The 12,358-nt window shown below is 38.9% G+C and overlaps 2 protein-coding genes across 2 annotated transcripts; both read right to left on the bottom strand.

Annotated features, from left to right (window-relative positions):
• Window positions 1-217: 217 nt before the first annotated feature.
• LOC111458273 (RING-H2 finger protein ATL47-like) lies at window positions 218-2,620 on the bottom strand. Its single transcript, XM_023100810.1, has 5 exons — window positions 2,193-2,620; window positions 1,232-1,394; window positions 1,088-1,160; window positions 757-991; window positions 218-665 (listed from the first exon to the last, which is right to left on the bottom strand). Exons 1-5 carry the CDS (start codon window positions 2,270-2,272, stop codon window positions 455-457), a joined length of 762 nt encoding a protein of 253 aa, XP_022956578.1. The 5' UTR covers window positions 2,273-2,620; the 3' UTR covers window positions 218-454.
• Window positions 2,621-4,568: 1,948 nt separating this feature from the next.
• LOC111458271 (probable LRR receptor-like serine/threonine-protein kinase At1g67720) lies at window positions 4,569-11,586 on the bottom strand. Its single transcript, XM_023100808.1, is given in 16 exon segments — window positions 4,569-5,090; window positions 5,816-5,948; window positions 6,042-6,228; window positions 6,319-6,384; window positions 6,456-6,582; window positions 6,655-6,896; window positions 6,979-7,142; window positions 8,425-8,493; window positions 8,620-8,691; window positions 8,783-8,851; window positions 8,941-9,012; window positions 9,153-9,282; window positions 9,405-9,916; window positions 10,163-10,700; window positions 10,868-10,966; window positions 10,969-11,586. Coding segments are annotated over 16 exon segments (2,814 nt in total). The 5' UTR covers window positions 10,988-11,586; the 3' UTR covers window positions 4,569-4,775.
• Window positions 11,587-12,358: the final 772 nt, after the last annotated feature.

The raw sequence follows: 12,358 nt of genomic DNA on the forward strand, positions 1-12,358 counted from the left end.
TGTAACAGCCCAAGTCCAACGTTAATAAATATTGTTCGTTTTGACCTGTTACGTATCGCCATCAGCCTCACGATTTTAAAACGCGTATACTAGAAAGCGGTTTCCACACCCTTATAAGGAATGTTTCGTTCCCCTCTTGGTTGTGGGATCTAACACCCCAGACTACACGAACAAAATCATCCCATCCATGCCAACAAAACATATAATGCACTCCATCAGAGACCAAATTCATCTTTATTGACAATTAGTGCATTAGAAAAGGCACTTTCAAGTATATAACATACACGAGCCGAGGTGCAGAGATGATTGATTGGCATCTTACACTGATTCATTATTAATTCTAACTAAGCATTTCATATGATCAACTATTCTATATTAAGCAGGGAGGATATGTTCTGACCTTCACGTTTCGTGTCGGGATTTTCCCTCTATACAGTTTACTCGGACGTCTGAACTAAATTAGATATTCGGAATATACTGCGAAGAGTGCATCTGGATAGTCTTTAGGCAGGCTGTTAATATATCGACGAAAGCACAACATATCCTCCTTGGAAACGGTTTCGGCATCAACCACATCATCGCTACAGGTGAGCACCCATAAGTCCTCTGAGTTGACTCTCTTTAAGCTGCCACGACAAAATGGACACGACTCTGACCTCGTGTTCCTGCAGCGTAGGAAGAACAAGCAATTGAGCATAAACGCCGCTTCAAAACGCTTTAAAGGCAATGAAGATGCTTAACAAGACTTGTTTTTACCAATTTCGATAGCATTTGATGCACATTGCATGACAGCAATTAGGCAAAACCATCTTCGTGCATGGCTCCAAACAAATACCACACTCGTCTTCTCGTTTCATATCGATGTTCATGAGTCTACCGTCTTTATCACCTCTCTTCGTGCTAGGCATCTCAATCCAACGATGCTCTTCCTCGAAATCGTCCAACTTATCCAAACTACCGTGGATTCGCTGAAGCGAAGGCAATATTATAGCTGGTATTCATGATATGAAAAAACACACAAGATGAGAATATATAGAACTACTTAAAAAGGTAAGAACATCAGCTATCAAACTAAACAAGTGAGTACCGTAGAAGTCCCTAATAGTTGCCTTCCTTCCATGCCTGGATATATTTCGTTTTTGTTTTCCCTCTGGATGTACCTGAATGGATAAAAAATCAAGAATAAGAAACCTATAATCATTCAATAATACAGCTACAAAAGCCAACAGACCTTGTACACAAGTATGTGGAAGAGGCTTAAATATCTTGGAAGCAAGCATGTGCAAGAACAGTCCATCCATTGAAGCAAAAACAGAGCAATAGGAGCCAAATGATTGTAAACCAACTTCATTTGAAGATAGCCACCCCCTTTTTCCATGGGGATTGCAGCCGCTCTACAATACCAAAAATCAAACAAACAAACAAACAAATCAGACGTCTAGCAAAGAGGGGGTGAATTGTGAGATCACACATCGGTTGGAGAGGAAAACAAAGCATTCCTTATAAGAATGTGGGAACCTCGGGTGTGAAGGACGCTGGATCCCAAGGGGATGGATTGTGAGATCACACCTCATTTGGAGAGGGAAACAAAATATTGCTTAGAAGAGTGTGGGAACCTCGAGTGTGAAGGACGTGGGTCCCAAGGGGATGGATTGTGAGAACACACATTGGTTAGAGAGGGGAACAAAGCATTCCTTATAAGAGTGTGGAAACCTCGAGTGTGAAGGGCGCTGGCCTCCAAGCGGGTGGATTGTGAGATCACACCTCAATTAGAGAGGGAAACAAAACATTCCTTATAAGAGTGTGGGAACCTCGAGTGTGAAGGACTTGGCCCCAAGGAGGTGACTGTGAGAGAGATCACACCTGGAGAGGGAAACAATCCTTACAAGGGCATGAAAAACCTCGGGTGTGAGAACTACTCTCTAGACGCATTTAAAAACAAGAAGCTCAAAAGGACGATATCTACTCAGCGATGGGTTTGGGCTGTTACCCAACAGTTCGAACCCCTTTTCAAACAGCAATTTCTTTCTATTTTGGGATAAACCAAACTAGTGTAGGCAGAAACACAACCCATTCGTTCTTTCAACTTGCAAACAAAGAAACCGATCATCACGATTGAAACGGAAAAGCAAGAAAAAAACTCAACACAATTAAAACGAGCAAAAGAAGAGTAAAAGAAGAAGAAAACTCACAGAGAATTTGCATACTGAATATCCGCCTCCAAAACCTCCAAAGAATCCTGATGAGAGAATTTCTCCAGCTGATAATACATAATCTGAAAGATCCCTTCCCTCTTCCACAAGAAACCACTGAAAACAAACAGAAAACCAAAGCGTAAAGCTCCTCCTCCCAGTGGGCTATGCCAAAAGATGAACCCTACCCTTAAAAAACACCGAAGATCAAGAAGGGTTAACCCCAAACCCACTTTCGAACCTCAAAAAGAACGAGAACCCTTATTTTTCTCAAGCTTTTAGGCGGTTTGTCCTTTAGTCAATAGGGCGGCGTCACTGAAATGACCTTCACTCGCCCTTTTGTGGTCAGAAAAAGCTTCAATACAAGAAGAACAAGTTTCAGCTGAGATTATGACGATGAAGAAAATGGGGGGCAGAGTCCGTAATGGGTTTGTTGGCGGATGCCTTTAAATTATTTATTTATTTATTTTCCTTTTTAATAAATCTTAATTTTCAATCTTATCCATCCAAAACATATTCCTTTATTGCTTGTGAAGCTGGTTTCCTTTCAATATTAAATTTAGAAAAAGGAGAGTTTTTTTTCCCAACTCATATTATATATTTGATTGCCCTCCATTATTGAAAACTATAATTATTATTTTAATTAATTGTACCCACTTAATTTAAGATTAGTTGGCCTAATTAATCAATAATGATATTGGCCTAATGCTATGAGTTCATATTAGTTAATCTACCAATATTATTTTAAATAAATTTTATACAAATTATAAATTAATTTTCACCTACTAATCATACATAAATTCATAAAATTAAGATTTTAAAAAATATAATTTTTCTTTTAGGAGAAAAAATTATTTTATTTGCTAATATATTAAAAAAAAAATAATCATAATAAAATTTCAGAATAAAATTTCGAATCTCTAGACTTTTATTGAATAATATATATCTTAAATAATTAGGTATATTATAAAAATTAATTTTATCAATTTAATTTGATACCCTACTCAAATATCCTTAAATATATTAATTTTTATTTTTAAGAGTCAATGTGTCCATATATATTCATATTCTTATTATTATATTTTTTAAATCATTAATTCATAATCAACCTAAAAAAAATAATCAATATTACTTTTATATGGTTAATTTTATGTGTGTCTGCATCATTATTTGATTTGAATCGGTTAATTTTATAAAGGTCAAAACTCTAAATTTTAGTTTTTTTGTCTCATTGATTTGGTAATTTTCTCGTTCTTCTATGTCGAGACCGTCAAACTTCTCAAATTTAACGTTTAATTAAATTTTTAGTACAATAGTTGATGTCAAACATACAACTCAGAGGAAAATAGTGCATGTCAATCATCACTTTATTTCTCGTTTTACAAATATTCACTTAGCAAGGATTTGACGCTTAACGTCGGTTCAAGTTTGACCTAGACTCGACCCAAGTTTGGTATAGTGTCAAAATTTTACCAACATACCATATTTATTTATTAGAGTCGATATAAATCATTTTTTTTAGAGTCAACTACCGAATAGTCAGCTTGCTTGGTCCATATTTGAATCATGTATATATTATTCTTATAAAGTAAAATGTTTAATATTTATTCTTAAAGGTATATTTTAGAGTCTAAAATCATAGTTTTTAGTTAATACAATCTTTTAAAAGGGTTGAAAAATTATAACAATAAATTAAAAAATATAATACTAAAATAAAATTTATAGTATTAATAAATTTATCAATAAAAGTAATAAAATACCATAAATTTAAAATAAGAAATATAAATATAAATTTTATATTTATACTATAACTTATATTTAATATTTAGAATAATCCACGTCAACAATTAAAAAAAAATACTATTATCTTTGAGAATCTTTGGAGAGAGAAAAAATCAATAAAAACAAATTCACTAGATTCTAAAATGGAGTTGTAATTTTAAATTAATTAAAAATTTATTGGGGCTGAATTTGTTAAAAGATTTTAATTTATTGTAATGAAACAATTCATCATAATAGTTTTGTAAATTAAAATCAATTACGAATTAAATTTATTCAAAATAACATAAATAAGATACGAATATTATCATGATGTTATATAAATAATTAATCTTTTTTATAATTCTCATAATTACTTTTAACAATTTTATTAGATTAATCACATTGTTAATAAATTTATTTGTAGGGTTAATTAAATTATTAAAATAACTTCAACCAATTAAATTTTAATTTAATCTGTATTCATTAATAAGTATATTATAAATAATATGTTTCACGTTGATTTTGTCCCCGATATTAATAATAATTTTCAAGCAAATTATTTATAAAAAGAATTAAGAAGAGAAAAATAATAAACATAAATAATAAAAAATCATATTAAAAAAACAAAGTTCTAATTCATTTCAAGAAATGGCTCAAAATTCTGTCTTTTGAGTTCCTCACAATTGTTCATTGTTTTTCATGTGTAGGTTTCAACTTGGTGTCGTCAGTGTTGTTCCTACCGAACAATATTAGCCACGGTATCAGTATCGGTATCGTTTTTATCGTATATTACCTGAAAATCATGTCGGTGACGTCGGGGCCTTACCTTGCAGAGGGAAGGATGGAACTGTCGGGGCTCTCGATCTCGAGAAAGCTCGTCAGCAAAGTTTTTCGAGATGATTGTGCTCTTGAACAGCCTGAAGATTGCTTCTGGTTTCCTTCATTACCATGTTCAATCTTGATTGCATCTTGTATGGCCAAGATGACTTCCTGCATCCTTGGCCTGGAAGCTCCATGCTGCTGCACACACTGTATGGCTACTTCAGCAATTCGCCACACTGATTCTATTTTCACGTTTCCTTCTAAAAATGGATCCACGACGCTCGTCACGTCCCCTTTATGGACCAAGGACCTCGCCTGTATAAACCAATCAATTGTGTCAAGACTCGAGAACTATGATGTAACAGCTCAAACTCACCGCTGGCAAAGATTGCCCTCTTTGAATTTTAAAACGCGTGTAATATCTGCAAGTGGTGGGACTGTTACAAATAGTATCAGAACCAATCATTGGTTGGTGTAGGGCGGGAAATCCGAAAGGGAAAGTCTAAAGAGGACAATATTTGCTAACGGTGGAACTGTGACAAATGGTATCAGAGTCAATCACCAGACGGTGCGAGACATTAGTGGGAGTTGGCTAGACCCTCTCCATAGACACATTTTAAAACCTTGAAAGGAAGTTCGAAAGAGAAAGTCCAAAGAGAACAATATCTGTTTGTGGTGGGATTGTTACAAATGGTATCAGAGCCAATCACCAGACCGTGTGAGACATTGGTTGGAGTAGGGCTAGACTCTCTCCATAGTAAACATATTTTAAAACCTTGAAGGGAAGTCCAAAAGGAAAAGCCCAGAGAAAACAACATCTACTAACGGCTAGCGGTGGAACTGTTACAAATGGTATCAGAGCCAATCACTAGACGGTGTGAAGTATTAGTTCGAGTAGGGCTAGACCCTCTCCATAATAGACGCGTTTTAAAACCTTAAAGGGAAGTCTGAGAGAGAAAACCCAATAAGGACAATATCTGCTAGCGGTGGGACTATTACATATGATAATAGATCGAGTTAGAAGGGAAGAACTTACATACCCAGTGAACAATGTTCAATTCACTGCCATAGTCTTCTGGTGAGACAGGTTTCTTCCCAGAGATCAGTTCTAGCAGCACCACCCCGAAGCTATAGACGTCGCTCTTTTCGGTAAGTTGTTGAGAAGCATAGTACCTGTTATTTTCACATGCTCATGGTCATGCTTGTGAGCAGGTGCGAGGGGACGGGGTGGAATACGTTATGGAAAAACAATAAAATTCAACATACTCAGGATCCAAGTAGCCTACGGTTCCTCGAGCAACGCTTGATACATGAGTCAAATCTTCCTCGGCTTGCCTCGAGAGTCCAAAGTCGGAAACTTTTGCCCTCATATTGATGTCGAGGAGTATGTTGCTAGTTTTTACATCTCGATGAATGATACTTGGGCTGCATCCCGTGTGCAAATACTCGAGCCCTGAAAACGATCAATTCATTTACAGAAAAAGCTTGAAGATGGAGTCCTGAAATTCAATAAAAAAGAACACAGTTTATCACTAGGATGAACCTTTAGCTGCATCTTCTGCAATGTGCAGGCGAGCCAGCCAGTTCAAGTGCTTTTGAGTCGTAGAACCTGCCGATAAATGATTAGTAGAGAACGACATTGAAAACGAAAACTTCTTAAGCCTGGACAGACGAGCAAACCGTATAAGTGATCTCGTAACGTTCCATTATGCATATATTCATAAACCAGAATCCGTTGATGTTCTTCTTCGCAGTAGCCGATCAAAGGGACCAAATTTCGGTGATGAATTCTCGATAAGAGGGCAACCTGTCGATATTTAACACGGTCAGTATACTGTTAGCTAAAGAGTACATAGTTCTCTCTAGACCAACGACCTACCTCGGTCGCAAATTGTCGATTCCCATGTGTAGACGACTCGGCCATGATTTTAACTGCCACTTCCTTGCCGTCGCTCATCTTCCCATAATAGACTGATCCAAAGCTGCCTTTACCAATTTTCTTCGAGAAGTTATTCGTCGCTTCTTCGAGCTCAGAGAGAGATAAATAATAGGCCATGCCTTCATCGCCCTTGCCGATCGAGTAGGCAGAAGAGCGCTTAGTGCTGGTTTGCAGCGAACCACCTAAGGTCCACAAGACGAGAGAGAATTCAGAAAATAAAAGTCGTGCTATACGAGAAATGTTAAGCAGGTTTCGAGCGGGAACCTTTTTTCTGGTAAGGCGCCGTTCTTTGAAGCTTGCGGAGTAACAGCAAACTTCCTATAAGTAGCATAATCAGGAGCACAAACGCTCCCAGGGAAACTCCTATAATAAGCTTAGATTGCATATTGAATCGTCGACTTTTATGCAGCCCCAAGTTACCATCGTACCTGCAAGATACAATCATAAAGACATAAAACAAACACGTCGAGACTCCTAGTCGTGTCTCGTGCCTGTCGTTCTTGTTAAAACACATCAAGCAGCCATGAACATGTGAACTATTTTGTCATATCTTTCTATGTTCAATCTAGATATACTTCATGCAAGGAATAAGGATTAGTTGATTTCATTTCTACTAAGAAAAACACGCTCATGCATGGAGCTAGGACTCGGGATGTAACAGTCTAAGCTCACCACTAGTAGATATTGTTGTCCTTGGGCTTTCCCTTTCGGACTTTCCTTCAAGGTTTTAAAACGCGTCTGCTAGGGAGAGGTTTCCACATCTTTATGAGGAATGTTTCATTCCCCTCTCCAACCGATGTGGGATCTTACAATCCACCCCCTTGGGTGCCCAACGTCCTCGCTAGCACACCACCCAATGACTGGCTCTGATATCATTTGTAACATCCCAAGCCTACCATTAACAGATATTGTCTCTTTGGGCTTTCCCTTTTCGGGCTTCCTCTCAAGGTTTTAAAACGCGTTTGCTAGGGAGAGGTGTCCACATCCTTATAAGGAATGCTTCGTTCCCCTCTCCAACTGATGTAGGATCTCACAATCTACCCCCTTGGGGGCCCAATGTCCTCGGGGGCACACCGTCCGATGACTGGCTCTGATATCATTTGTAACATCCCAAGCCTACCATCAGTGGATATTGTCCTTTTTGGGCTTTCCCTTTTCGGGCTTCCCCTCAAGGTTTTAAAACGCGTCTGCTAGGGAGAGGTTTCCACATCCTTATAAGAAATGCTTTGTTCCCCTCTCCAACCGACGTAGGATCTCACAATCCACCCCCTTGGTGGCCCAACATCCTCACTAGCACACCACCCGATGACTGGCTCTGATACCATTTGTAACATCCCAAGCCTACCATTACCAGATATCGTCATCTTTGGGCTTCCCCTCAAGGTTTCAAAACGCGTCTACTAAGGAGAGGTTTCCACACCCCTTATAAGGAATGCTTCGTTTCCCTCTCCAACCGATGAGAAATCTCACAGCCCCGATTCCTAAGGTTGAAACTCATTCATGATGTTCATCACTCTTTGTCCTTAGAAAAGCTGTGAGATCTCACATCGGTTGGAGAGGAGAATAAAACATTCCGTACAAGGGTGTGAAAACCCTTCTCTAGAAGACGCGTTTTAAAACCGTGAGGCTGCAGCGATACGTAATGTTCTAAAGCAGACAATATCTATTAGCGATGAGCAAATATACTAAAGTATCAGTTGGAGTACTTACTTAAAGACGAGTTTCTTTGCCAATAATTCTGGAGGTATTGCACCCGAAAAGGTATTGTTTTGAATATAACTGCCACATGATTCACAGTTGAGTTGATCAATATGGCAACCTATTTATGAGAGAAACAATAACCAAAAACTTTTACATTCAACCTATTCGACATAAAGCGTGCAGAGTTAAGAGATCGTTACGTACAGTTCCTGTAAGTTGGGCAAACTACCCAGGTAGGACGGTAACGTCCCTGTCAATTTGTTATTCTCTAGATGTCTGCATGGTCGAACAACATATCGTTAAGTCATGACGAAACATACTCTCTTGTTTCAAGAACCGAAAATTGCGGATAGCCTCGAGAGCTTACAAAATCTTCAAGTTTATTAGATTACTCAAGTCAGGCAGTGGCCCCACAAGGGAATTTCCATCCAACCACCTGAAGAAAAGGAGGACACGACAATGAATTGCAACGGAGATTCGTTATGAAGCGAAAACGGTGCTTTGCTTAAATCAAGTTGGACTTACAATTCCATTAATCCATCCATAGTATTGATCTCTGGTGGAATGCCACCCTCGACGTTCTTCCCGGAGAGCTTACTGCATAAGAAGTGAAAGGATAGGCATACGTTAATCGTTACCAAAGGGCTTGAAGACTCGGATTCTACATACCCGAAAGGCATGGTTTGAAGCTCGAAAAAAGCTTAAAATAGAGCCATTGAAGAGTCGAAAAAAGTTACATTTTAGTTATTCTCGGCGGTTGCGTGGCAGTACAAGTCACCCATTCCCAGCTTGTTGGAATGCAAGGATCGCCTTCGTTTGTCCGAACGTTCTCTGCTGACATGTTATGGAAGGCATTCACGACTGACTCTACCAATCGAGACAGAAAACACTAATCAATCGACAATAGAGAACATTTATAATCTGTCACGAACAACAGGTTTCAGGATATCGTTAATCTTCATAACAAGATGTCGAGATGAAGAACCTACCATCTCGCCTATCAGTCTTGGCAGCAATCTCAACATATCTACTAATTTCCAATGCATTCAAAACCGGTCCTCGAGTTGAATCTCGAGTCTTGACAAACGAAAACGAAAGCACAAAACTCAGAGTCACGTTCATATAACTGGGTTCGTAAAGAGTATACGTCCCATTGGCATTCTCTTCAATGTTCACCACTGCATTGCTCGAGTCTGGAACGTTAGGTTCCTCTAATTTGAACTTCCGAGTCTCGTTCCAACCCAAATCTTCAATTTCAGCAAAATATGCATACGCCCTGGCATTGGCAGGAAAATCATCCAAATTCAACCTGTAACTAAGCACTCCTTTTGTGCCAAGAACTGCAGTTTGCATCACCTTAACAGGCGGATATTCCCTTGTCATTACATTAATGTTCTTCGAAGTTCTTATTCTTTCTGTCCCCGGAGCCACCCCCACAAGATAATTTTGCCTCTTCTCAAGATCTGAATCCCAAATTCTGTCATATGGATCATCTGGGTACCTAAGAAAAACAGAGTAAGTACCAAATAAGTAATCGAACAGCTCAAACCATCAGGCATTGTGTTATGAATAACTACTCTCCACAATGGTATGATATTGTCCACTTTGAGCGTAAGCTCTCATGGCTTTGCTTTGAGCTTCCCCAAAGGCCTCATACCAGTGAAGACGTATTCCTTACTTATAAATCCATGATCATTCCCTAAACTGTGGGACTCCCTCAACACATCGAACCTATCAAGTACCTTACCTTATCACGTCCTTGGTCAGAGCACCAAAATTCACTCTAGCAGCAACTTCCAAGAAGAAATGATCTTCAAAATCCGTTGCATACATTGAAAGGTTAAAAGGGCGCAGCTCAAGAGTGGATATGAATGGAGAGCCAGTAGTAGCACAGCATATGCACACATCGAAGGAATCAGAGGGTGCCCTAATGATCATCTCCTTCACATACACTCTCGAAGCATCAAAAATGGTAACAGTCGACCACTTAGTTGCATCCAAATACAGCTGAAATTTAGGGTACGTTTCTTCATTCTTCAAACTCCCATACTGAAAACTTGCTCGAACCAAATACCTTCTTCTCTCCTCTGTTTTCAAACTGTAACAGTACTTCTTATTGTCGATTGGGAAATCCCGCCGTGTTTGATACTGCATCGAGTTTCCATTTGGGTTTTCCACCGGCGATGACCTGCCGGCGTTCATGATTCCGGCGTCGGAAATCCATACCAGCCCTGTAACTGGGTCGGTGTAGTTCTTCGTCGCTCCACAGTCTATACTGATAAACTCTGTTTTTTGGTGGAGGAATTACACAAATCAGTATAATGGGTTTCACTTTAAAACGAAATGGGTATTCATTTCAAAGCATCATTTGATTTGAAAATGCGAAAACGAGGGTTGTTCATCTGAAATTTGTTCCGATGAAGAACACAGAGAGAGAGAAGAAAGAACATACCTTTAACTTGACAATGAACAGAAGAAACGACGAGAAGAATCAAAGCCAAAAAACGAAGAAAACCCATTTGAAGAACAAACAGAATGAAGAAACCCACAAATTTTTATCAGTGATTTGCATCACACAACAACAGTGAGTGAGCTGAGTTTCACTATCAAGTTCTGGCGTTGATTTTGGCCTTCGGAATCATCTTTTTTCGCCCCCTTTTTCTTTCTGGGAAGGAGTGCAGTTCAAGCTCGAGCCCAATATTTATCGGAAAAGAACCAAATTTCAAACCATTTGGCTTCATTTGAAATGGACAGGGCCATTCAAAGCCACATGCAATTGTGAAGAACATGGAGTTGGGTATTAGGAGAGCGAAAAAGCATATACTTTTAGAAAGTAAAGGCTAAAGAGAAGTGGACAATTTGACAATGATGGTGCACTACATTGACAAGATCTTGATAGGCATCATCAGAGCCATAGCCATGCAAGAAATTTAAAAACAATGAAGTGATCAATATATTCTGTGGCTTTGATTACCTTTTGCTTTTAGTTTATGAACAAATTATCTCTTTGTTCTCCACTTGGGATAGCTTGTTTTCAGCTTCTTGAGCTTTGAAAAGAATGGATACAGGGATATAGGGATTCGTGTTGGGTCTGGTTCCTCTTAAGTGACCAAATCTAGTTCCATGAAATGGTCAAGGAATCATGGACTCTTTGTGTTTTTGTGAGACTGCTTTCTCCACTTTAATCCATTATGTAATTTGAGACTGAACTACTTTAATAATTTATTTTTAAACGTGTCTATTAGTAACAGATTTCTACTTTTACAAGAAGTGTTTCATTTTCCTTGGTGTCACGGTAATACGGTCATGCTTTTTCAATTATGTGTTGTCGTAATCTTGACACGCTCACGACTAGCCTTAAGGGAATTAAGCCCTATATATACTTTTGACCCCGACTTTGTGGCTTTATCGAACTTTAGGCGAGGTTTGTCTTCGCCTACTGAACATCGCTTGTATAGAATCCAAGCTTGTTCGACCACACGTGTCGCTTATTCCATCGAGACATCCCGAACATCCATCCATCCGGGTTTCATCGAGGCATTACCCCTCCTGTGCCTACGTCATGTCATTTACAGATACCGTACTGGATAGCAGGTAGATATTTCAACCTTTAACATGTGGGTCGGGGTGCAACATCGACACACCCATGTCGCCCGATACTGTCATTGAAAAACTCATTTCAAAGAAAGTCGTCTGAGACACTCGTCTTGACACTCTCGCCCTCACTGTGACACATGCATGTGCAACAAGATAGCTCGATTAGGCCATAAAACCTAGAGGTGGTGGAAAGCTAACACCATGCCTCCCATGTAGCACATTTTGAGTCATTTTCAATCCTTCACGCATAGACATGATTTTGACGTACGGTCATACAGTGTCATGGAGCGTCCGTCTGGTGTCTGATTGACACCAAATTCGACGAGTATTCATATTTCATATGGAT

Source organism: Cucurbita moschata, unplaced genomic scaffold, assembly GCF_002738365.1.
Source record: "Cucurbita moschata cultivar Rifu unplaced genomic scaffold, Cmos_1.0 Cmo_Scf00021, whole genome shotgun sequence".
In the NCBI taxonomy this organism is placed as follows: domain Eukaryota; kingdom Viridiplantae; phylum Streptophyta; class Magnoliopsida; order Cucurbitales; family Cucurbitaceae; genus Cucurbita; species Cucurbita moschata.